This window comes from Gorilla gorilla, chromosome 8 (assembly GCF_029281585.2).
Source record: "Gorilla gorilla gorilla isolate KB3781 chromosome 8, NHGRI_mGorGor1-v2.1_pri, whole genome shotgun sequence".
Classification (NCBI taxonomy): domain Eukaryota; kingdom Metazoa; phylum Chordata; class Mammalia; order Primates; family Hominidae; genus Gorilla; species Gorilla gorilla.
The window spans coordinates 137,259,562-137,286,032 of NC_073232.2; the positions used below are offsets into that span (position 1 = coordinate 137,259,562).

Sequence of the window (26,471 nt, forward strand, 5' to 3'; positions counted from 1 at the left end):
AACTTTTTGTTATCACAGGTAATAATTAATTGTCAGCGGTCTTGAGTCTGGTTATGGAATAGGCAGATAGAACCCTGTAGTAACAAGAGCTGGAAATTGGCTAATTGACAATGCAATTGCCTTAAACATCTCAAGTAGAGAACTTTTACATTAGTGAGATGTACTTGAATTTCAGAACTTAACAAATTTTAATTACTTTTTATTGAAAACTGCACTGAATGCTAAATGTCCACCTTTACAATAAACAAATACAGTAACGGTAACTCACACTAAAACAAAACATACTTCTGATAGCCATTATTTTTCTGTTTGGGACAATTTTAAAGTTTTTCTTTTGTCACAAAAACAGGAATGTACCTATACAAAGGCTCAAAATAGGCCATCTCTTTAAACAAAAAGGCAATGATTCACAAAAGACTATGAATAGAACATGTAACTAGTTGATACAAATCTAATAGGATTTGTTAAAATCAGTCACATCTAATACATCTGAAGTGTTCTTGTATAAAATATCACGTGAAGAAAAGAAGACTTTATCAATGTCTAAAAAAGTGGGTTTGTTCATAGACAATCTGACAAGTTACCATAAAAAGTGTTTCCTGAGACATAAGGAAATGCAACATTATTCTTCTTGAACCCTTTTAGCTCAAGACTTTCCACTCAATAAAATAGCAGAGGATCTGAAACTGAGAAAATATATTTGAGTACAAACAGCTTGTGAAACTTAATACTTTTTTTTTTTTTTTTGCATCATCAGAGGGTTTTACTGAACTTACAACCAACTTGCCCGCTCAGTATGCAGTTCAGATGTGAGAGACGCTTCTCTGTACAGCAGCCTGTACTGTCTTCAATCCTATGCGTGCAGGTGTCTACCACAGGCAAACAGTTTTCTCCCCATTTTGTAGTAATGTGATTTTCCTATTAGCAAAAAGAGGTCACCAGCCCCTGTAGACTTAAGGGACTCAAGTCACAGGATGGGGATTTCCTCTTAATATTTTTTATTTTGTTGTTTGAACTCTTGATGCAACATTGTAGAGCAGGGTGTTCAGGACCTGCCGTGCCCAAGGGACTGATACAGGAAAAAGCTCTATTTATTCTTTTTGTGATTTGATGCACAGATGAAAAACTTAACACACAATAACAGAAGTTGGTCGTTAATAAATCACATCCTAGTCTTTCAGCGCTTCCGTAAGCAGACGACATCTTCAGTTTTCTAGCTCTTGTAGTTTCAACACTGCAACATCAATGATGCATATGTCCAGATTCAGTTACAAAGACCATCCGATTCTTTTTCTCTTAGTTCATCTATTTTTCACTGTCTCTTGGTCCCAAGTGTATCTGAGTGATTACCTTCCGGCATTCTCTGCTATTGCTCATTGGGGTGCTCTCGATTGTCCCCGTGTTTTGTGGGCTGGTTGGGAGAGGGCGCTTGGGAAGGATGTGCCACTGTCGGGAGGTTGTGAGTCACTGGGATGCCTCCAGGGATGATCCCTTCCATGGCTGCAGGAAGTCCTCCTGGAGCCACACCCACGATGCCTGGCGGATATCTAAGGAACACACAGAAATAGGGCCTTGTAAGTTCAGGGCAGAGTTTTCAAGCTCTTGGCTCTTCTCCTACTTCTGGCCTTTTCATAAGAGACAGGAGCCCAGTGACATGAACACGGCTCACCTTGACCGACCTTCTGGGCTCAAGTGATCCCACCTCAGACACCCAAGTAGTGGCGACCACAGGCATGAGCCACCACGCCTGGTTAGTTTTTATATTTTTTTGTAGAGATGGGGTTTTGCCAGACTGCCCAGGCTGGTCTCAAACTCTTGAGCTCAAGTGATGCCCCATCATAGGCCTCCCAGAGTCCTGGGAGTACAGGCGAGAGACACCACGCCTGGCTAACAGTTTTTGTTTTGTTTTGTTTCTTTTGAGACGGAGTCTCACTCTGTCGCCAGTCTGGAGTGCAGTGGCGCGAGCAATCTCAGCCCACTGCAACCTCTGCCACCTGGGTTAAAGTGATTCTCCTGCCTCAGCCTCCCGAGTAGCTGGGACTACAGGTGTGCGCTACCACACCCGGCTAATTTTTATATTTTTAGTAGAGACGCGGTTTCACCGTGTTGGCCAGGATGGTCTCAATCTCCTGACCTCGTGATCTGCCTGCCTCAGCCTCCCAAAGTGCTGGGATTACAGGCGTGAGCCACCATGCCCGGCCCTGGCTAACAATTTTTATGGGATAGTTTATCTTCCCTATCCCCAAAGCAAAGAGAAGTCTCAATTTTTATATGACACACTGGCAACTAATTCATAAAAACAAAACTAGTCCAATCCAAACACGGGGCCACTAATTTTGTAGCTTTTAGATAAGAAGATATTAGCCCATACTATTTATGAATGTGGATACATTATACTATTTTAAAAAACACACTTTGTACAAAATGGACTCCCAGCTGTTCACCAGTTACTTCTGACTGATAAAATGATTTCCCAACAGAGTACAATGGACTCTTAGGGACTCAATGTTTGTCTCCCTCCATCCATCCCCCTAATTCCAGTTCAAATCCCACACCTCCAGGTGATGACCTTAAGAGGTAGAGCCCTTGGGAAGTGACTGGGTGAGGAAATGACTGGGTCATGAATGGGATCAGTGCCTTTACAGAAGGGAGTCTAGTCAGTGCTCTGGCCCTCTCTCTGCCATATGAAGATGTGGGAAGAAGCTGACGGTCTGCTGCCTGGCCCTCACCAGAACCTGACCATGCTGGCAGCCTCACCTCAGACTTCCAGCCTCCAGAACTGCGAGCAAGGCATTTCTTTACAAGCCACCCAGTCTATGCTACTCAATTATGGCAGCCAGAACTCACTAAGCTTTCTAGGCTGGTTGGCTATATACTCCCATGGCCTGAGATGGGAAGCGGTATGCTTCCTGGCTGTTGGCTGGGGGCCCGCCTTCCTCGGAACGCCCAGGCTCAGGCTGGTTTTATATTGCAAGCACAAAGTGCTGTATGAGGACACACTGCATTCGCCAACCACAGAACATAGGGTCCTTGGGCAAAGTGGGACTCAGTGTATTCACACAGACTTATCATCCATCCAGGTAGAGGAGGCATCTCACTATGGTAGCCACCCCACCCCCAGCTCCTGGCCTGCCATCCTGTCACCAAGACCTTCAGAAGGACTCTGGTCATTAGGGTCCCTTCCTCAGTGCACACATACTGTTCTAGGGGGCCTAAGAGCCCCGGCTTACGTGAAGGATAAATAACAATGGAGACATGGAAGAGGTGGGCCCCCAGCTCCACCCAACAGGGGAATCTGGTGCTGTGATGGGCTCAAAATACTTTTGAGGGCCAAAAGGACGGGACTGGATGAAATGTGAAGACAGCCATGTGACCTGCAAGCACCGGCATAGCTTTTTCAAGAGTGTCAGAGCCTTCATTACACAAACTAAATGCACCCTGGTCGTCACTATGGCTACAGCAGGGGACATGTGGCTGGAGACATTCTCAATCATCATGAGTGGGAGTGGGAGGTGCTACTGGCATCCCGTGGGTAGAGGCCAGGGATGCCGCTATAAACATCCTACAATGCACAGGACAGGCCAGGCCTCCTACGAGAGAATGAAGAGAATGATCTGGCCCCAAATATACCTATTGCCAAGAGCTAGAAACCCTGGTTTAGAGTATGCAAAAATTTTTCTTAAGATTCAAGGCTGCAACTTCATTCATTTATGCATGAGGGGGCTATTGATTTTCCTGGGAAGCCAGCAATAATTGGGGGGGGGGGGGGGCGTGGAGAAAACCGATTCGTGCATGGAAAATACCACAAAAGGAACCCCTTCTCCCTGTGAGGGCTCCTGTCTTTCCCCCACTCTGCGTTCCCAAACATGGCTCCAGTTTCTCAGCTGACCCAAACTACAGGTATCATTTTTAGGGTGTGGACGAGGTCATTATCCTGAGTTGATTGTACTATCCTGAGTTGACTGTATCAGAATGCCTTCTGTGGACATAAGATTCAAATTGGAAAATGAACTTGCTCACAGGCCTTTGCACTTGAACATCTTATCTACGTATACCTTTCTCTTTGAGAAGCCCTTTTTTTTTTTGGTGGTGGAGTGGGGTCGGGGGGTAGCAGCATTGTCTCGCTCTGTGGCCTAGGCTGGAGTGCAGTGGGTGATCTCGGCTCACTGCAATCTCCACCTCCCAGGTTCAAGCACCTCTCCCACCTCAGCCTCCTTAGCAGCTGAGATTACAGGTGTGCACCACCACACGTGACTGGGAAGCCTTTTGATTTTAAGATGGCTTTAGAATGAAAGGCAGTTCCTAGCACCTGTGGTCAATCACATCTGACCGAACACACCCCCTTTTAAAACAGGAGCTTCTGTTTGTTCCATGAAATTAGGCATTGGAAGAAATGGGGGCAGTGTACACAGTTGCTGCTGAGAAGGCCGATTGTTCTGACCCTGACTTAGCATCTGCGGGAGGTTAAGCTTCCGCCAAGTTTGGGCTTCTCTCCCTGGCCCCGGGGCGTGGTGCTCACAAGCTGAGACAAAGTCAGTTCCTCTTCTCACCTGTATGTGGCACCATTGAGCTCAGGATGAATTGCTTGCTGGTCTATTACTGACCAAGGCGCTGATGTGACAAAGAATTCCTTGTTCACACAATTTCTTAAGCTTTCTGGGATGCGACCTAGGGTAAGATGATTAAAATTAATCATATTATTTTTACAAATCACAGTAAGTTCAACATTACACCTGTAGCTGCTTATGTGGGGAAATAAGCATTTGTAAAAATGTAGAACATCCAAAGGCCCAAGTGCTTGAGCTCTTCAACACTGACCTTCAGCCTCTGTCTGCCCCCCCCCACCCCCCCCGAGTTTATAATGTCTGGGACTAAAGGGAATGGTTCCCTCTGTGAAGTTTAGTTCAGGGCTTACATAAATAAACAGGGACCAACTCATATAAATTTGATGCTAAAAGTGAATTCTACCTGTCGAGAGCCGCCTGTAGCCAGCAGGATGGGAGCCGGCTGTACTGTGGAGCTGAGGCTGCCCTTGGCAGGCCAGAGTCACGGAGGGGCTCACCTGTGATGGCTCGGCGGATCTCGGTGGCAGCTGCCTCCCTCATCTCCAGTGACGCCTGCTCACTGTACCAGGCAGTGTGAGGAGTGCAGATGAGATTCGGGGCATCTTTCAACGGACCCTGAGCAAAGCTAGAAAAATGTAGAAAAAACAGAGTAAGCAGAAAACATCGCATACGCTCCCTGCCCTCCTCAGCACTAGGGAGCTCTTGGCCATGTAGAAAAGTAGCTACATAGATAGCATGGATACAGGAACATCTGTGATGATATTTTATGAAGGCTGGGAATTTTTGAATGTAATTATCAAAGTTGTGTAAGAACGGTATAACTGGTAGATCAAAAAGCCCAATTCTATTGAAGGCTCGTCCTGCTGTAATCCAGGGCAGAGATGATGCCTGTCTCTCTCAAGACCAGAACCACCACCACACCCCCACCAATTTTCTGCCTCTCCTTCCCCTGATGACCTCTGGCAAACTTCCAGCCCTTTTACAATTAGAATACAGCACAATCCTTAGAAGAACAGAGACTGTAAATGTCATCTCTGGAGTTTCCTGCCCAGGAACCTGTTTGGGAAAAGGGCCTCGAGTTCAAAGTGTGGGGGTCAGGTGTGGAGTTGGGCCCTGTGGGCTCCTGGTAGGCGGCTGGGGCAACACGCACCTGAAGGGCTCTGACTCATGCACGTCGAGGGCTGCCCCTCGTATCCTGCCCTCCTTGAGGGCTTGTGCTAAGGCTTTCTCGTCCACCAGGCCACCACGGGCTGCGTTCACAAGGAATGCTCCCTGCCTCATCTGTGGAAGGAAAGAAAAGCCGGTTACAGGCACACTGGCATGGTGGAAGACTCTTGTACCAAGGTTTAAAGAAGAAAGCTGCAAGCTAGTTTTGTTGGTCTGGTGGTTTAATGTGTGTGCTGCAGTTTGAGGGAAGGGAGTGGGAAGTTTTGGTGACGGATGGAAGCCAGGGCCGTTGCTGCTGATCCTGAGAGGAAGCAACACGGTGGAAAGGCTGGACTGCGCCGAGCTGCTGGCCTCTTTAAAGGTTCTGGGAAGCTTCTGAAGCTGGGTCCTGGCTAGCGCCTGTCCTTCTCTGCTCAGCCTGGCTCAGCCCGAGGAAGGGGCTTCACCTGGCTTGTCACTGGTTTGTTGCAGGGCCTCTTCCCTGCTCAACAGTGTATCCAGAAACCATCTCCCTTGCCCTCCGTGTCCCTCTTGTGCCCACAAGCAAGTGCTACCACCTTTCGACAGAAGCTTCCATGGCATCTGTTTTCAAATTACCTGCTTTATGGTAAAGTCATTGATGAGGTGGTGGTTATGTTCGTTGAGATTGCAGTGCAAGGAGACGCAGTCGCTCTGATACAGCAAATCCTGCAGGGTGTAGACCCTCTGCACGCCCAGGGACCGCTCGATCCCATCCTGCAAGTAGGGGTCATAAAATATGACGCTGAATCCAAAGGCCTTGGCTCGAACTGCAACCGCCTGCCCCGTGCGACCTGTACAGAAACAGAGCGTCCAGGTGAGTGAGTCCACAGCCTGCACCCCAGCGCTGCCACCTCCATTGCTTCTGAGCTGAGTCCGGGCTTGGCATCCCCGCTGGTAGCTGCTGCCAGAGAAACCGTGTGCCCAAAGCTTAGTGAGGCCTGAGGCGAGCACTGCCCGCGAGGGGCCACCATGGCCGATGTAGGACAGGTGAGGACCGCAGTGCTTGCTGCTTATATTGGCTACAGCAGGATTTTTGTTAAAAACAAAACAAAACAACCCTTCCTTGTTATTGACATTTTCAAACACAATTAGAGTGTTCTGACAAGCCCACATGCCCCTCCCATCACCACCCGTGTCCTCCGTTCCCACCCCTCTCCCCACTTCTTGTGTGCACTGCAGGCTTCTTAACATGAGCTTTGTGTTTGAAAAACTTGTTCTCAATGTCACAGGGAGTGATGTCCTGCCTCCTCATTGCTGGGCTCGCTCCTGCAAAGGGTGACATGAGCACAATGGCTCCCTGCAGGCTGGCCCGACTGCAGACTGGCCACGTGCTACTGTGTTCTGGGCGGGAGGCAGGGCACATGACCATCAGGCCTGGGCCTGTCCCACCGGTGGGGCCTCGCGCCCATCTGCATTATGCAGCCTGGGCCTCCCGCCAGCTATGTCACAGGATGAGGAGGTGTCTCCCACTCCCCAATGGCTGTCATTTCATAAACCCATGGGGTCCCCTCGATAGCACCTCCAGCTTCCCAGAGCAGTTGTCAGCATTTTGAAAACAAAATGGTTAGTGTTGATGCTCGACTGGTTCTCTTGGAGATCACAGAAGGAATCTTTAAAGCCATGGCTCCAAGGTGCAGGCAGGAGAAGGACAAAGATGCGCATTTCCGAGCAGGCAGCCCGTGTTCCAGGGGTACCTCAATGCTGGATGGCTCCTCCTGCAGCAGCTCCATCTAACGGATGGCCTGGCTAGGACAACTACCGTAGTTTAGAACAAAGGTTGAATAAGGCCAGTCTGATCAGGGACAGCTGCAGGACAACTAGCATAGCAAGGCATGAACCATCACGCCTCTCCTCCTCAGTGTCACCCCTTACAGCAGGCGGCACTGGACGGTGGCAGGGACGGAGTGAGAGATGGCTCTCTGACGCACTGGCAACATGAAACAGGACCCCAGCCTGCAACTGCTGGGAGCTCACACTTCACAGGACCCCCGCCTGCCTTCCCCCGTTCCTGCAGCCTCCATCCCCCTCATGGCGTCTGTGCACGAACATGCTTCAATCAGTGGGGCTCACACTCTGCAGATCCAGGGCCTGGAGGCCTGTGGAAAAGCAGCCCAGAGCACCAAGCCCAGATTTGAACTGTGCCGACTGCTATTTCTTTGTTTTTTTTTTTTTTTTTTTTTTTTTTTTTTTTTTTTTTTTTACAAATTCACAAACCCCTTGAACTTTATCCATGAGATTTTCTGATGACTCAATGACTTAATCCTGCTACTGACTTAATCAAAACCCAGTCCCTACAGAAGAGACCTGCTCCCCCATCACAGCGCCCCTCCGGCCCCCCATGCCGCCTATTTAAAAGCGCAGCTCCCACAGGCTGCCTTTCCTTCAGTTTCTGTCCATGCCCCCAGCCCCAGGCTGCCCTCTCTTGGCAGCACCGTCCCACCCCGCCTGCTGCACTCAGCCCGCTGGGCCTGGGGGACTCTTGCTCAGTAGAACCCGAGGCCAGCAAAAGCTCTTAGCCCAGGATGGCTGCAGCAGCGACAGTCCTGAAGGCTACAGAGACACCTGGAAAGGGAACAAGGAGAGCATGACAGTCCCTGTGCTGAGGATCCAGGGTGGTGGTGGCAGGGGTCAGTGTACAGTCTCGAGAAAACAGGGCGGCGGCAGGGGGCTGAACTGACCTCTATACACCGAGAGGGTTTTTAAAGTTGAATGACAAGGGCACAGCTACAGGAACGACCCCGGGAAGAAGTCCCGTGACGGCTGGAGTCAGAACCCCTGAAACAAGCACCTCCCCAGTGAGGCCCCACCGTGCACCCAGGGTGCTCATGACCACCCCCCAGGCTCTGCAGCCTGGCCAGAGACCACCGAGGCCCCAGGAGGGGCTTCAGAGATGGAGATGAAGCTGCATCTCCGAGCCATGAGGCCCAGTGGGGCCCGGACAGAGGGAGCCTGGTGTTCACACACCACATCTGTTTTCCAACAAAGTCAAAACGCGCTGGGTCCTTTTAGAAGGTCCCCAGCACCCGACACTTCAACTCAGACCCCAGGCGTCGGGCGAGGCCAGACCCAGGAGATCACAGCCTGTAGCGGGGACAGAAAGATGTGCACTCCTAGAAGCGTCCAGCAACTTCTCTCTCGTTCAAGTGGCACCCTAGGTCCAGAGTGGGGCTTGTGGGGAGAGGAGCACGGGGGCTTCGTCCTCGGAGGCGCGGAGCTCCAAGCAAGGGCTGAGCTGCAGCTGGGAGTCTCCCGGAGGCCAGAACATTACTGGCCCCGTGTGCACATGCGCCTTCTTGGAGTCCCAAAAGGCAGATACCACGTATCCCACCAAATATCTACTTACAGATTGGGAAATTGAGGCAAAAAGCTCAGGTAATTCCCACAAGGCCACAGAGCTGGTAAGCGGTGGGGTTGAGATTTAGTGGCAATGGGCCAAGGTCTCCTGGGTGCGGTGTGGACCCTGATGGTGAGCAGGGTGGGGACCTCCTCGAGCCCCCATGGAATCAGGCCACTTACCATCACCTTCTCCTTGGCACCGGCCCCCACCACCCTGCTGAAGACCCTCCTGGGCCTCTCCTCATGTCTCCTTTTCCTGCCCCTCTCTCAGGAGAGCTTTCCAAGCTGATGGCCTGACTGTGCCACCCCAACCTGGCATTTGAAGGCCTTCAGGAGTGAGGCCATGTCCATAACCCGCGTCTCCACTGAACCCTACGCCAGCCCCTACACGAGCCCCAAGCCTGGCTGCTTCTCTACGACACACCTCCATACAGCCCCTGCCCTTCACCCCTGCCCAGGGAAATTCAGTGGGCACAGCGCCTTGCCTGCTGCCCCACAGCAAATAATGCTGTCCTGCCAGACACCACAGAAAGCAGTGGACATGCATTCTTCCAGAACCAGCCCAGATCCTGCCCCTAGGGTGAGTTGCCTGATGGGTCTCGACTCGGATCTCCTACCCCGTGCAACACGGGGAGGGTGCTGGCCCTGCCTGCCCTGGCTCCTCAAGAGCAGGCTGGGGTTGCCTTTCCCGAGGGGTCCCCGCTACACCAGCCCCAGTGTCGGAGGGGTTGGGGGTCAGCGCAGAGGGTGGCACGTACCAAAGCCAATGAGGCCCAGCGTCTCTCCACGGATGCGGGCTGCTCCCGAGGCCACCTCGCGGATCTGCTCCACGCTCTGAACCCGCGTGCCTTCCCGCAGTGCCTGGTATAGCCACGTGTTCCTCCGGTACAGATTGAGGATGTGGCAGATGGTAGAGTCCGCTGTCTCTTCCACGGCTGCAGACGGGATGTTGCACACAGCAATTCCTGAAAGGGATGAGGCCAAGGCCGGAGATGAGAAAACCTCAAGATCAGTGGGGAAGCCCCAGGGCTCCCAGCCTGCCCTCCTGAGACACGGTTGTTGGCACCGGGGGAGGCCCACCTTATCGTCTAGCAGACGTGGGGCTGGGCACGTGGGCGGTAGGCCCTCCGGCTCTGATGCTTGGGAGGCTCTAGCTCCAACATCTACCCCTCCCTCCCAAGGAGGACTTTTGCTCCAGGACGTGGCTCATGACCAACCCAACTCCTATGGCTGATTTTGGGCCTGACTGGCTTCCTCCTGGGCTTGCACTGAGTCCCAAGAAAGGACCCGGAGTGGCAGGAAGCCAGTGGGCCTAAGACCAGACTCCTCCAAGTGGACCCCACTCAGCCTCAAACCCCTCAGGGTCTCCCTCATGGAGCTGGCAGGGTGACAAACAATGGCTTTTGGTTTTAAGGTATGCCAACAGTTTGATGCAAAAAACATACGTTTTAAACATACTGGTTTTAAAAAAACAACTCCACCCCCACATGGATGCAAGGGCTGGCCCCGGGGACGGAACCGATGTCCGAAGCGTGTGCACAATTGCCCCATGGTCCTGTGGTCAGCACCCTGCTCTGCTGGGAAGAACTCAGAGCAGACAGGATGCCCTCCCTGCCCCGTGGAGCAGCCTTCAGGTCAGGGCCGAGGGTGGCTTGGGGTGAGCCCTCTGGCCCCACACGAGCTGCAGAGACCAGGGTCAAGTATCTCCCAGCACAAAGCAGCTGTGGCGTGGAGAGTTAACCCAAGTCATAGGCAGAAAGGGCCCTGCCATTTACCCTCCTCAGCCAGAGGGTGTCTGGGGAAGAATGAATGACTGCCAGATACAACAGGGGTGCAAGTAGGCAGAGGGCTAGGCTGGGAACGGCCCCTCCCTATACCCGACAGGTGGAGATCCAGAGGCCTGCTTGCAGCAGAGACCAGAGGGGCCGAGCCAGGGGTGGGGCCCCAGAGGGTGGGCTCAGCAGCCAGCCTGTGGCTCCCAGTTGAGCTCTCTGAGGAGGGGTGTGGCTATCTGGGCATCACGTCAGCCCAAGTGAAAGGTTCCCTCCTAATCCCAGGTTTGGGACCCTTAGGAGAGTGTCTCTCCCAGCAAGGGGTGCCCAAGGCACTGGGACAGGGCCACCTTTAAGGCAGCCCAGGATTCCTCTATCTTAAGTCCTGAAGATTGGGGTGGGGACAGATTGGGGTGGGGACGGCAATCACCAAGGCAGCTTCTTCGGCTCCACTGGACAGGAAACAAGACCAGTGGGTGCCACAAACCCACTTTCTAGACGGCTGCGTGGCTGTCTCCCCACAAGGGCCACCCCTAGGTCTAGGGCCTTGAGAGTGACCCGCTTAGCAAGACACACAGCTCAGAGAAGGTGAAGCCACTGTGAGCAGGTCACCCACCCACCCAACGTGGCCACTGAAGGCTCCTCTGGGCCAGACACCTGCCAAGGGAACAGCGTGGTTGACTGTGACTGAGGCCGACCAACTTTCCCACGAGCTGGATGCCAGGAATCTTGCAGGAAACTGGCCTCATTCATTTGAAATAGCTCAGCAGAGAAGCTGGGGCTTGATCACATGCCATGTTATTATTAAGTCAGATAGACTAAGGCTGATGCCAGAGGTTCAAGAAAATCTTTGGCGGCTGGGACAATTTTCATTCCTCCGGCGGGCTAAAGCCCAGCAGGGAGGCCCCGCAGCAGAATCACCCTCAAGGACGCTGGCTCCGTGCTGCTGCCGGGGCTGGCTCGGCCGTGCTGCCTGGCGTGAACAGCAGCACCTCCTCCTAGGAGATGAGCTGATGCTGGCTGAGAGACCCCACAAAGCCACGTGTGTAAAGGCACCCGGGTGGGTGTGGCACAAAAAGGCAGGTTGAGGCAGGGCATCTGGTCAGTCTTCTCACCGAACTTGGACATTCAGCCCCTTGGTTCCAGTGCTCACCGGAGTGCAGAGTCCCAGGACGGGGAGAGGGTGCAGGAGGAAGAGCTGCGGCCACTGCCTGGGATGGTAGAACCTTCCCACCCAGACCGCAGCGGCGCCACTGCCAGGAACCTCCATAACCTCACCGCTCTCTCGGAGGGAGCATCTTCTTAGCTGTCCTATATCGCTCTGTGGATGCGGCCTCCCTTCTGGATGAGTCAAGCTGATCCTTCAAGTGCTACACGATGGGTGGCTCTGATACTCGCAGGCTGGGCCTCCCAGCGTCCACGGAGCCCGGAAAACGGCCCCAAAGAGGCAAGCTGCTTTTCTCTCACGGTCAGTGCCATCGTGCTTTAATCCCTTCATGACTGCCACTGGCATGGAAACCACATAAACCAGCTTGCTAGAGGCGGCGGGGGTGGGGAGGGGTGTAGGGCCCTCCCAAGGTCTTCCCGGCTCGTGGGGAGAAGTGCAGGTGAGCAGCTTCCTCAAGCCTCGCCCTGCTCTTGCCGTGAAGCGCCTGTCATTCCAGGGCTGACAGCTCAGAGCCTTGCGATCCCAGAAGGTGTCACCAGAGGCCTAGTGTGCTGCCTCGTGCAACATGGAGGGCCCTGTTTTCTGGGCCTGCGAGGGACCCTCTTTCATCAGGAGAGGGCCTGCCTGCAGCCACCTGCCGCTCCCAGCCCTCAGCACAAAAGGCCCGCTGACCGCATGATGTGGGGAATATGCATTCGGAGACAAAGGACGTCTGGACAGAGGCTCATTTTCCGCCTCCAGAGTCTACATTCGAAAAGTGCCCTTTAAAAGGGCCCCGCAGATGTCTTCCAAGCGCCCTTATCAGATGGGACCAGGATCGATGAAAATCCACCACTCACAGCCCTTCTACATATTCCAAAACCGCAGTCCCTGGTCCTGGTCGTCTTCTGTGGGTCTCAGAACTCAGGGAACACAACCTCCCATCTCGGCCCTCCCAGGCCCCCCGTCATTGAGGCCTTGGTGCCTTTCTGGCCCCACTGCCTGTGCGGGGCACTTCTAGAAATAGGAAGTTCCACAGGCAAGGACCTCCCCTCTCTCCCTGGAAAGCAGCGTCTGGTCCAGCTGAGGAAGGGCAGGGTCAGCACCCGTATGGGCCTGGGAGCTGTGTGGTGAGGGGCCGACATGCTGGAGAAGCAAGAGGTGTGCGGAGGACAAGGATTTGACAGCCCCTGGCACATGAAGCTGTATTCTCCTCTGCTGTTGAAACTTGGGATTTCAGCTCTACCCAGAGCACAAAGGACATTTGTTTTCAAACAAAAATATCCTTGTTTGTGCCAGGGAAAGATGGAAAATTTTAGTTTATATTATACACGCCTTTGAAGACTCACATCTTCCGGAGTGTCTTTGTTCCAAAAGAGGGGCTCGGAAGGACGCCGTGGCCGGTAGCAAGTGAGGGGTGTGGGGAGGGTGAGGGGTGGATGTGTGAAGCTGCTGCTTCCAGGACCCTAAGGGGTATGGAATCTGAGTGACTCTCTCTCCTTCCCTGGCCTTTTGCTTTGGGATTTGCCCGTGGGGCAGCCCCACCCCACTGCGTCCTGACCCCTGTGAGTATATGGGCAGCTCCCCTGCTCGCCCGGCTCCCCAGCCCTGCTCCTGACACCAAGACCCACCCAGTGCTTCCGGTACCTGGGTGCTGCCCCGACTGGCAGTGAAGGATTCAACTAAGATTCTGACCCATACACTGCATGCCCCAGGCTAAGGCTGTGGAGAGACAGCTGGAGCCCATGGGGGTGGCCTCCCTGAAAACGTGGCCGGTGGTGCCCGAGGGCAGGATTCTCAGATGTATGTAACACTCCCCGCACACACACAGCCCATTTGACACCCAGCCTGTCCCAGAAGCACCGGGGCCCACTGGGGCCTTAGCCGATGGGAGAGAGGTGGGGAAATTCCTGGGCTATTCCTGGAGCACAGGAAGGGCTGTTCCGAGGCCAGGCTGCTGTCTGGACCACTATGCCTGGGTTCTGAGTGGTTTTGAAGTATTGCTAAGCAGCCTCATGAATTCGGGGCACCTCAGCACTCGTAAGGCAGAGTACAGCCCCCACCCCCAAAATGCAGGGGTGTCGTGTTCCAAACACAGAGCAAGCACAGTGCCCACCTGGCCCTCTCCCGAGGACGCTCGATGCCAGCGGTCTGCTTCTTGTGCCTCTGCACTCAGCACTCACGAGCTCACACCGGGTGCTGGGCAGAGGCCCCCCTCAACATGCACCCCCAGCCGCAAGTGCATGGGGCCAATAAGCAGCTTTGAAGCCCCCAACTCTGGGTTCGCACCTGCTGCCTCTGCTTTTCTTCGGAAGCCTCTGTCATCAACTGTGTTGGACAGGGGTCTACCTGCTTTGGTGCTGACCTGGGCCACATGCGCTAAGGCTGCCCTCCCAGAACGGGAGGCCCAGGTTCGCATGTGGACAGGGGCCTAGAGCTGTGCACACAGCAGGGGTAGTTTAGGGGACACACACAGCAGGGGTCATTTAGGGGATGCACCCAGCAGGGGTGGTTTAGAGGACATGTGGCCAGTCGCATTCTCCCCTCTGGAGGTGGCACTGGGTGTCTCCAAATTGAGCCCGTGCCAGCTGGGTGTTGCTCTGAGGGCAGAGATGCCTCACAGCCCCGCAGGCCCCACACAGGGGCCAGCAGGGACTATCCTACCTGTGTCACGTGAAGGCAGGGCTGCAAGGTGCTCCACAGCCCGGCCTGGAGGCAGCCACCTTGCTACAGCCAGAAGTGGCTGCTCCGTGGTCCCAGTTCCAGCTGCTTCTCCGAGCCCACCCAAGCAGGGCCCACAGAGCTCCGGACAACTCCAGGTAGCCAGCGCTGCCTCGCACTCACCGAGCTCACCGGCAGCCTTGATGTCCACGTTGTCATAGCCACTGCCTATCCGCACGATCACTCTCAGGGCCTTGAACTTCTCCAGGTCCTCCCTGGTGAGGGTGATGGTGTGGTACATCATGGCGCCCACGGCTTCGTTTAGAACCTGCGTGGGAACAGAGCACAGGGTCGGAGCCCCACCCCGTGCAGCCCACCGGCGCCACCTGGCCTGGCCCCCTGGCCCTATCACCCTTGAACCTGAGGCAGAGGAGTTCAGCAGGGAACAGGGGTCCTGGGGCCTGCCGGTGACTCGGGGCGATCTAATGGGGGGATGCTGGGGAGGGCCGGGGAGGAAACTGCCCAAGGTCAGTGCAGGCCCTGGCCGGGCAGGGTGGGCCCACCTTCTCGTGGATTTCCTGCGTCGACTGCGCGTCACAGAAGGCCACAGTGGCCAGGTCCTTCAGGATGGGCATCTCCACAGTGCAGTCGCGGCCATCCAGCAGCGCCACCAGGGGGCGGGGGTGCAGGGGGCCGTTCATGATCTGGGGGCGGATACCTGCAAGGAGGGAAGGGGTGAGCACAGTGGGTGGGTGGCTGGGGCCACAGGGTGCGTGGAGGGGCAGCTCCCCACTCATCACTCAGGGCAGGGCTTGGGCAAGCGAGGGTGGCGGAGCAGCGAGGGCACCGTCTCCACCTGCATCACCTTCCAGGGAGCCACTGACACGAAGAGGAGCCACGTCCCATCCACTTGCGGCTCTGGCTGGAGACGCACACGGCTGCTTCCCTGCCAGCAGACCATAGTCCCAAGAGCCTCAGGACCATGGGGCCCCGAGGCCAGCACAGGCTAGTCCAGCACAGGACGGGTCCCCGCACCGCGTGCCTCCCTGCCTGCACCGGCACCAGCTGCCCCTCACACAATATGACAGGGGATAAGGCGTGTGTGTCCGAAGGAACTTCCTGGAGAGGCCCTGCACAAACAGGCAGCCTGGGCAGGCTCCTCCAGCCCCTCTCACCTGCGCTGGGTGAGAAGAAATGGCGGGTCTGGGGCAGGGAAGGTATGCCTGAGGGCAGGAGGCCTCTAGGGGCTCAGGAGAGCAAACTTCTCAAAGGACCACACAGCAAGCAGCTCTCTAGACAGGCCAGAGCCATCATATTAATCCTGACAGACTTCCTGGTGCTGCCAACAAGGTGAAGGGACAGCTGTGAGGACAGAGGGGCAGGGGCGACCCCAGGAAGGGCCCCAGTGGTCCTTCCCACAAGTCCAAGTACAAATTCTCTAGCAACTTCATCTGGACCAGCGCGGCTGCATCTAGACGTTCAGCAGGGTGGTGGAAGGCCTTACCTGCCACATTACAGACGCACATGCTTGCGCCCCATGCACATACAGGGCAGACACCCTGCGGGGTCCGCCCAGGATGCAGCGAGAGCCTCAGGGCCTCTTTTCTCTCTTTATTCTGTGCAGCAAACCCAGCAGGCTCTGAAGACCTCAGAGACAGAGAAGCAGCATTTTCTCCAACAAAAACTGCCCCCTTCAAATCCATCCTTGGATTTTGTAGGTCCTCCTGACCATCTGCCCAAACCTCACATCTTCAAGACCCACACCCTGGACACAAGAGAACAACTACCTGAGTTCCAGAGGTGCAATCCGCCGAGATGCCAGGAAGGGGCAATGTCTCTTGTCAAATTAGAACTCTTTAGCCTCAGATTAAAACTTTGGGGCTCATCAAGTTTTCAGATATCCAGATCAACCCTGACGGCGGCCTTACATCCCCATCCCCTCCCTCCCTCTGAGGCTGGACGGTCCAGGCCATTGCTCCAGGCTGAGCCCAGCCTGGTGACCCACCATGGGTAACCCAACCAGGAAGGTGTGACATTCCCGGGATCACTGGCCTTTGAGCACAAGGCAGCAGGCTCAGGGTCCCACAAGCAAAAGCAGGAGCCTTCCACAAAGGCCAACTTCATCTGTGTGGCCTCGCCTTCCAGCCCTAACCTCCTCAAGGGCTCTTGGTAGTCCCCAAGCTGGCCACTTGGTGGGGACGATGACTGGGACCCCAGCCACGGGGGGGCTCCTGCTGGACCACCAAGGCTCATATTCCGTTAGCCACACGCTCGGAGCCGAGGAAGGAAATCCCCCTCCACTGGGGCCGTGACTGCGTCCTGTTAAGACTATACACGGTGCTGCGGAGGGATGGCCCAGGGCACCCGCACCAGCCCCACATGGAAGGCCGTGCTCGGCCAGTGGGACTTGGGATAATTGTCTCTTTGAGCACAAAGTATAAAAAAGGCTTTTGTCCCAGCCTCAGAAGAATGGGCTGGGGTAGCCAGGGCCACAGCCAGCCCCGCATGGCCCCCAAGCTAAGTGCAGTTCTCCTGCCACCCCCGGCTGGGAGGAATCGTGGCCCCTCTCAGCCCTGAGCGGCAGCTGCACCCGACGCTCAGACACCAAAGGCACATGTGCACCCAGTCACTCCTGCTGCTGCCCCGACACCCAGGTCCCCAAACAGGGTGTCCGCATGGATCCGCACTCCAACATCCTTCTGCACCAGGAAAACAGGGCAGGGTAGGGGGAAAATAAGGCAGGGACGAGGGCCAACACCCCCGTGTCCTCACCAGCCCACGACCTGTATGAGTGGACAGGAAGCGTGCAGCAGCAAGCTGGATACCCCCTCAGCTCATCCGCGAGATCCGCAACAGCACCGCCACCTGACGAGGAACCCGACACACATGGCTCCCACCTGGGCTCCTGTTTTCTGCTAAGAAAATGGTACAACTGCCAAATTCCACAAGATTCTTTCTCTTTCGGTACACTCTTCTGGCCCCTACTTGAGGTCTGAGCGCACAACTCTGTGGGGCCTGGAAGTCCTGGTCTCATGCCCCAGGCGGTCGCCCACACACAGTGAGGAACACCCCAACTTCACTTTCAGGGGTGCTGGCAGGATGGTTATCGGAGAGAGTGCCTGATTATAAGAAATCCAAGCTGTTCATTAAATGGTAGCCACACAGGAAAATCACGCTGGGCGCAAGGTGGGAATCCAGAGCCGCTGATGCGTCTGGAGAGCCTGAGAGGCCATTGTCACAAGATGTCCATCCGCAGCATCATCAGTGCATGGATCCGTTACCAGGGTAACAAACTCCAGGTTGCCTAGCGATCGGCTCCCTCCCCGACATGGGTTGCCTTTCTCCTTGGTGAAACCCACCCTTTACCCTCCCTGATGGCCGGGCACGCAGAACGTGGCTGAGGCTGGCCCGAGACCTGTCCAAGGCCTGAGGCTCGAATCCTGGCAGCAGGTCCTTCATGGCAAGGCGGGAAAAGAGAAAAGCAAACGGGTTCTCATGCTGGGAAAAGATGCCGGGCACGACGGCCGGAGGGGGGGGTTGGGAGTGGGTGAGATGCTTGCGTGTCCTGCATGAGGTGCAGGGATATGGAGGCCACAGGAGACCCCCAAGCCCTGGGCATGAGAGCTTAGCTGGGACAATGCCAAGGTTTGCTCTAGAAAGGAAAGCACCACCTTCCAAGTGCTCCTTCAGTCCCAGAAGGAAACTGTCCACCCACACACCAGAGAATCTGGACTGAAATTCAAGCCCTTGACTAGCAGCCGCTGCCCCTACAGGCTTGCTGGAGCCTGGGGCAGAGGTTTCTGGAAGAGCTCATATGGAACATCTCATATGGAGAGATGAAGGTGCAAATAGATCCCCATCTTACCTCACACAGGATTCCTGATGCCTCTTTCAGGCTTCTGACCATTTGAGCAAGTTTTTAACCTATTAGAATGTAACTGACACACAGAGTAAGATTCATATACATTAAGATGGAACGCGACCCTTTCAGGGACGTGGGGTCCCCAGGCCCAGTGGGGGAGGATTGGGAATTTGCGAGGAGAAAGCCCAAGGCGCAGTATGTAATGAGGGCTTCCGAAGAACTGGGCTTTATGCTAAAAAGCCATGGCTTCCAGTTGCTATGCACAGCTGAAGGCCTTTTCCGTGCGCACAGACCACAAGGCTGACAAGAGTCCTGCAGTGCTGCTGTTCTTCCCACTTCACAGCCCAGGAGTCAGAGGTCAGGGTGGCCCCGTACCACGGTGCGCAACCACGAGGTATGAGGAAACACTTGCGGACGAGGGTCACAGGGCCCTGGTGCCCTCTATGCGCTATTTTTCCTTTCTACCATCTCCCACCAGTAAACCTGCCTTGTCCATTTCAGGACAATTCCAGCTGCAACTGGACACATCACGGAAATGACATCAGTGCCTTACTGTTGACAGCTTGCCCACATTAACTGTGTAGAGCAGAAAGCCCTGCCGGCTCCCCTGGTATCAATTACTATCTGGTTTCAGGCTTGCGTGTGCACCAGGACGGCCCTGCCCCTCCATCCGGGATGCGCTGTGTACCAGCTCAAGGCAATGCTGACGCCCATCCCTGGGCCTGGTATTGCTTAGAGCTGCAGCTGCAATAAATACTTGTGAAATGAGAGATGCTCAGTCAAAAACAAAGACAACACCAGGCCAAACTGCTGGACTTTTGTGAACAGTAACCAGACACCCGGGAAAAGCAAAGTCCGCAGGTCTCACAGATCCTAAGGCAGGTAGATCTCAGGGAGGATGGCAGAAGGATCCGGAGCTGGAAAACGCTACATTTCATTGTGGGGAGCTGCTGCTTTCTCGGATACAGGCGGACAGGCCTGGAGTTGACCTTCTGGCTCAGTACCATGCAAGGCAAATGGGATGTTCCCCTGAGCAGTCACCAAGAAGGAACTGGATTGATCCTGCCACACAAAGCTGCCTGCAGTGTTTCTGAGACCCATTTTCCAGTCTTCCTAGACATTGTGTGAGCTAAGCCGACATCCTTCCAACAGAAATTCTCATTATTTAAAAATGATCTAAATGGGTTTCTGTTGCTTACAGCACAAGACAACCTGCCCCAGGGTAAAGGGTTTCAGGATTTTAGGCTTCTACCCCAAAGCAAAGCAGCTGCAATGATCATTTCTGACGTAAGAGGCAAAGGCTCTGGCTTTTTTTTTTTTTTTTTTTTGGAGACAGAGTTTCACTTTTGTTGCCCAGGCTGGAATGCAGTGGCACGATCTCCGCTCACTGCAACCTCCACCTCCCAGGTTCAAGTGATTCTCCTGCCTTAGCCTCCCAAGTAGCTGAGACTACAGGCATGTGCCACCATGCCTGGCTAATTTTGTATTTTTAGCAGAGACGGGGTTTCACGATGTTGGCCAGGCTGGCTTCGAACCCCTGACCTCAGGTGATCCACCTGCCTCGGTCTCCCAAAATGCTGGGATTACAGGCAATGAGCCACCGTGCCTGGCCGGCTCTGGCCTCTTTTTTTAAAACTCACTGGATTTTATGGAAGTTTCCTGACACCGCAGCAGTCTCAAGACACCAGTGCCTGAGTCACTCCCTGTTCCTGACAGGGGCTACAGCTGCCCAAGGACAGACACTGGCCACATACCCCAGGGTTGCCCCATGAAGCCCCTGCAGACTGCAGTCTTAGAGCTGACCGAGCTATCACATTCATGAGAAGAACCGCTGCTCAGAGTCACAGCAGTGGCCTTGCAGGAGGGAGCCTCTGTGGAATGAAGGCAGTTGCTGGAATTTGCCAGGTGCCGTCACCAGCTGCCCTAACACAGATGTTGTAAGAAGTACCTGGATCCTTCCACAGACGGGAGATCCAGGCAGGTCTTCCAAAGATCCCGACAGAAGGTGTCAGAGTGCTGCAGGCAGCTCCGAGCTGTACAAAGTAAAGCAGAGGTTCCTCTTCAAAGACTTTCCTCCCTGTCTAATTAGGAATAAATACTAACTTCTCTTAGAGGCAAAATTTATTCAAAGATCTGTGCTAACATTCTTAAATATTTGCTAGCCGTAATAAGGAAATCAACGTACGTTATGTTCTTAGCTCCCGCAATTTAGCCTAAATATTTGCCTTAGCATGCTTATACTGGTCCAAGCAAGCATTAGGTCATAGCCTGTTCCTTTTCCTTATTTGAAGGTGTTTTTACCTTTCTCAACATTCCACAAGTTACTTCCTCCTTCCTTTGTTCCCCTCTACCTTTGCCTCTTTAAAAAAGTTCTAAGTTGCTAGCCAATCAGGACAAATAGAGAATGTGAGGTCCCTTTCCAGCCAACGGAAACTGGACACAGCGGTAGGGTGGACGTGTCAGGTTATAAATGACCCTGTGTCCTTTGTTGGGTGAACTCTCGTGGGAAAACTGCTGGAGAGTATACCCTTTCTGCAGAAAGTAAAAATGGCCTTACTAAGTAAATTACATTTATGTTCAAGTGCTATTTCTTTATGGCACCGGGGAACGAGCATTTCAAACAAAGCCAAACGATTCACGGCTTCATCAGCCCCTATGACCCTGCAGGTGGCCTGGGAGGCAGGAGGAGCCTAAGCAGCCGGTGTGGCTCCCAGCCCCATGCACAATGATCCAGGAAGAAAGAGGAGACAAAACCACACAAACTCCAGAGGCCGGGGCGGGACAAGGAGTGACCCAACACAGCTGAACCTGAGGCCCCGCCTGCCTCCAAGGAAGCCCCACTTAATATCCCACCGATCCCACCACCCTCAGAAAAGCTTCCTCTTAAATGCGGCCTGCTCCCCAATTAAATGGCCGCTTTCTGCAATCCAGCATGACCCGATCCTCACTGGCTGAGCTCAGCAGACCTGATTTCTAGAAAGCCAGACACAGAATCAGAACGAAGGTCTGCTAAGAGTGTTATTTCAGAGGCTTGGGTTTCTACAATATAAAAGTGAAAATTGTGACAGGGCCAAGCTGGGGGCCAGATTCTGATGCTGGGACGTACGCAAGTGCCTCTCAGACGCTTGGCGTTAAACTTGTAAACACAGCTGCCTCAGTGGGTCTACAGGCCAGCCCAGCACACAGGGCTGTGGAGCTCTGAGTGGGGGAAGGCGGTCTGTGGGAGCCTCGTGTTGTCAAGGTAAGAGATGTCTCCCTTGCTTTGTAAACATGTTTAACCATGTTAATAAAAGCTGTTCTAAACCGTCAGACATGGGATCTAAACAACAACAAATGTTCTGCAGTTGGCTGATCTGGAAAGTGAGCAAGCCACGGTGACTCCCCCTCCTTGTGTCCCCAGCAGCCGGGAAGGTGCCCGTTCCCACGGCAGCTGCAGAGAAGACTGTGGGCAACAGGCATCTCCCCTCTGCCTTTCACGAGAAGGACCACAGGAGCAGGGTGCTGATGAGCGGGTGGCTCCGGGAGCAGCTTCAAGGCATAATTTGGAAGAAAATCTGTGTTGCTAAGAGTGGCACTATTTTAAGGTTAAAAAAAAAAAAAAAAGCAACTGCTATTGGAAATCTCAGCTTTGTTTCTACGTTGTTATCTGCTTTTTCATTTGGCAAATGGGCTTTCTCTCTGTGTTGCTTCTGGGAAGCTCTCCCAATGCTGCGTCCACCTCTTTGCCCAGCTTCCCAGAGGCTGCGATTTCATTTTACAGTCTCAGTAATGTATAGGTAGTATGTGCTCCCCCAGAATGGAGAACCCAATCCTTGAGTTTTAAGTATCACCTGACACGCCCGACAGATTCCCTGGCTCACGTGCACACTCCTCCTCCCACCATGCAATGCAAATGAGCAACCCTTATCTCTCTTTCTGCATTCATGGCAGACATCACTAATCGATCCCCACATTCTTCCTGAAGCCAGGACCTCAGCCCTGGAGTGGCATCACACACACCAAGCTGTTGAAGACCTGGCCCAGCTGAAAATGATTTAACTCAACCTTGGACAAGGACTGGCCTGAACCAGGCACTGGAAGACAGCATGAGGAGAATGAGAGAGCAGCGTGGTACAAAATGAGTGCCGGGGAATTTAAAGCATGAAGCACACCTTCTAAACTTAGAAAGTGGTGATGGCTGTGCCATCACTGTGTACATCCTTAGCAGCTATAGGGATTATCCTTATTTTTCTCCAGTGAGGTACAACCAGGTAGGAAAAAGCTCGCAATCTGCAGCATATTCAGCCAGCCCACTCCTCACACTAAAAACGCCAGGATCTTAGTCTTCCAAAGTTGGTCTCTTACTTGTGAACAATTTAAAAGGGTTTATGGCAAAGGTTTCATGTGAATTATCCCTCAAGTTCCCCCTGCCTTTCCGTAAGGAGGGAAAAAATTGAGTGTTGGGAAATCTAGCTTCACCAAGGCCTCTGAGCACCCAGGGGCTGTGCTGTTTGGGGTGCCCCACACCAAGTGGGCTCCCCAGAAGGCTGGATGTGCCCCATGGGGAACCTAGTTTTAAGCTACTCCTCGGCTTCTGAGTTTGGCATTCTCTGCAAAGTCAGCTGGAATTTTGGTGAAGAAATGGCCACAGGAACGCCCTGATAAATAGATTTGCTTCTTAATTAAAACATGTATCTGAATGAGTCATGATGTGACACGTGAGAGGCTCCCAGGTAATCTCCCTTGTAGCTCAGGTGACAGCTGGACACAGAGCTGGCGAGGCAGGAGGCTCCAGGTACTCCTGTCTTTATCCAGCCAGTCAGGTGCAGTCTGGTGCTCCCCAGAGCCTGGGCCATGTTCTCAGGCCCCAAAAAGCTTTCTGGGTGATCATGTTAATAACGAAGAGCATGTGTGGTATCTTCCAGGGTTGGAAAGAGATGTCCAGACCCACACCATCAAGTTCAGAAAAAAACACAAAATACAAACCCCCCTGAAAACGAAGCTCATCTGCAACCCTAGAAAGACAAGCACGTGCAGTCACTTCAACAGGTTCCTCAGAGCCCCTGGGGAAGCTGCAGCCCGCACCCTGCAGTGTCCACGCCATGTGGAACGAAGGAGCACAGTGGGCCCTGAATACAGGAAAGTGACAGGTATTTCCCGGTTTGTAATGGAGTTTAAAATAAAAACAAAACCAAGAGTGATGTTAGGTGCTTGAAAGTGTTTTTAGGCACTGGTGGCTTTTTGGAAGCCCAGACACCGTCCTGTTGGCTGCCTCTGGTGTTGAGTGTTCAGGCTCCGTCACCTTCACCTAACCCCGGGTGCAGCTCATGTTCTGGGGTGAATTTTTGCCCTGAGGAAGCAGGTGCCATCCACCCGGGGCAGATCCAACAACCCCACCCAGCCTGTGTGAATGCAGACACTGCTGACTCACTGGGCCTGAAAGATCCGTGAAGGGACATCACCAAAAACGGCGCCTTAGAAGGCATTCCCACAGTGAAGCAGCCAAGGACGTGAGGCTCTGCTTCTATTTCTGGTGAGACGCGCTACGTGTGTGAGATTTCCCCAGTGGCCCAGCCTCACATGGGTGGTCCTTGGGCTCCGGGAGGGGGAGGACAGGATGTGGGGATAGAAGCCGGAGCAACATCCAAGCCTGAGGAGCAAGGAGTAAGGATCGTGGCTCCCACTGGGTGAGGCTCTGCGACATACCCTCCTGCTTCCCAACACAGGGACGGTTCCTGCAGGGACGGGCGGTCAGGATCTCATGCACAGGATGGGGACACTCTCAGCCACCACTCTGGCTGGGGACACACATCGTCTGAGTCCCCTGTCCAATAAACAGTTCTGGTGGAATCTTCCAGAAGGACTGCTTGTTCTCTTCCTGCAGGCATGCCAAGGTCAGATGTGCCCTGGGGTTCTCACTCCCCCACCTGCCTGTGCCTCTGCATACCCCACTCGTGTGGCCGCTCCTCCAAGGCTCTGTGGAAGAGATGAGCCTCAGGGCATCGCCAAAGACTAAAAATTGTTGTTGTTGTTGTTTTGAGATGGAGTCTCACGCTGTTGTCCAGGTTGGAGTGCAGTGGCGCGATGTCGGCTCACTGCAACCTCCGCCTCCCGGGCTCAGGTGATTCTCCTGCCTTAGCCTTCCAGATGGGGTTTCACCAAGTTGGCCAGGCAGGTCTCAAACTTCTGAACTCAGGTGATCCGCCTGCCTCGGCCTCCCAAAGTGCTGGGATTACAGGCATGAGCCACCGCGCCCGGCCAAAAGACTAAATTTTAAGAAGCACAAACCTGCCAAGGACAAAAAGGGGCTCCCATGTGACTATCTGTTCACCCTGGTGAACTCAGTCGTCAAAGCCAGGACTGGCTGGTCCACCTAACTCATTCCTCCTTGGGAGGTGCCCACCTCGCCTCTCCAAGCTGCCGGCCAGCAGCAAAGAATGCTATGACTATGGCGATGGGCCTTCTGTCTCGAGGGTGGCAGTTGCCAGCATGTGGTTCCAGCCCACAGCTCCTAAACTATGAGATTCTCAGTTCAGAGGCCCAAGCTCCGAGTTGTGAGGTGGTCTGGAGAGCCTGTTGGGAAGACCACCAAGAATGCCCACCATCTGCTCAGCCTCACCTGTAATGAAAACCAGCTGCCTGTAGCCAAGGGGCTGCCTGGGACACCCCTACTTCACATACCCCATGTGGGCAGGGTGCATTCTGTGCCACAGTAATTACACATAGACTAGACTTTCCCAGGATGTGCCTGGAAGCTGGGGAAATACCTGAGACTGGAAATGCCCGAAGTTGTAAAATAGTCTCGTGCGGGCACCGCTGCCGTCAGCCTCTTTTACTTAATTGGTTTTCAATACTTTATTGCAGCAATAAAATCACCTATGCACCAAGAACCCAAACACACAGGGAGTCATGTTTCTGGTAACAAAGGGATGGTAAACAGTTAGCTCCTTGTACCATATGCTGAGCATCATGACCATGGAATACAGCCTGTCCCATTTAGAAGGATGGTCACGGCCACTTCTCTTGCACCCTCCACACAACCCTGTGCCGTAGGCGCTGCTGTTTCCCCAGCAGGTAATGGAGGTGGGGGGAACTTGCCCAGGGTCACACAGCAAGTAAGTGATGGAGTCAGGACTCAAACTCAGGTCTGTCTGACACCAGAGACCAAGCATGCAACCCCAGGGTCAACCGCAGTGCAAACCACCTGCTGGATTGGTTCAACTCAACAAGCTCTGGACACTGGATAGACAGACATCATCAGGCCTGGCCCTCGGAAACAGACAGGTGATCTTGCCTTAGCAGGCTGAGGTAGGTCTTAAAGTTCTCTCTCTTTTACTGCAGGAATGTGATTGTTCAATCTATCAACCAGGCACACAAAACCAAGAACCAAGGGCCTGAGGCTTCTCACGTGAGGCATGCGCTCTTCCCACCCGGGTGTCTCTCTAGATCTTGCAGCCTAAAAGAGACATCATCATGGTAACTGTTATCAGAACGGCGGAGAACAGAAGGGCGCATCCAAGCAAGTCCGAGACGCCACAGGATAGTAACATGTGTGTGCTGGCCCCACTCCCCAAGCTGGATGCAGGGACACACGGTCCTCCTCACAGTGTCCTATTGACCCAGCAGGCATTCATGGCCCTGGTGATAAGAAACCTTGTCTTAACCTGGACAACAAAGTGAAATCCCATCTCTACAAAATTTACTGGGCATGGTGCCACCTGCCTGTAGTCCCAACTACTTAGGAGGCTGAGGCAGCAGGATCCCTTGAGCCCAGGAGTTCAAGGCTGCAGTGAGCTATGAGTGTGTCACTGCACTTCAGCCTGGGTGACAGAGTGAGACTTGGCTCTAAAAAATTGATTGAAAAAACAAACACCTGATCCAAGAAATGGATCTATGTCAACTTGGCCCTTAACACTGGCCTCTAAGAGGGTTAATGCAAGATTCAATGCACACAAGGTTGA

At 53.7% G+C, this 26,471-nt stretch overlaps 1 protein-coding gene across 24 annotated transcripts in view; it reads right to left on the reverse strand.

The window, feature by feature from the left end:
• Nucleotides 1-169: 169 nt before the first annotated feature.
• Nucleotides 170-26,471, reverse strand: part of CTBP2 (C-terminal binding protein 2) — a 174,690-nt gene continuing 148,388 nt past the window's right edge. For 23 of the 24 annotated variants that reach the window (XM_063710573.1, XM_055354096.2, XM_031015059.3 and 20 more), the window contains 8 exons: nt 15,233-15,387; nt 14,853-14,997; nt 9,848-10,054; nt 6,330-6,544; nt 5,716-5,846; nt 5,063-5,190; nt 4,551-4,668; nt 170-1,547 (listed from right to left, as the gene is read on the reverse strand). In XM_063710573.1, the coding sequence (XP_063566643.1) occupies nt 1,367-1,547; nt 4,551-4,668; nt 5,063-5,190; nt 5,716-5,846; nt 6,330-6,544; nt 9,848-10,054; nt 14,853-14,997; nt 15,233-15,387 (1,280 nt within the window). In that variant the 3' untranslated portion in view covers nt 170-1,366. Of the gene's footprint in view, nt 1,548-4,550; nt 4,669-5,062; nt 5,191-5,715; nt 5,847-6,329; nt 6,545-9,847; nt 10,055-14,852; nt 14,998-15,232; nt 15,388-17,441; nt 17,996-26,471 lie in introns of those variants that run through there. The other variant, XM_019034927.4, reaches the window with a different exon arrangement.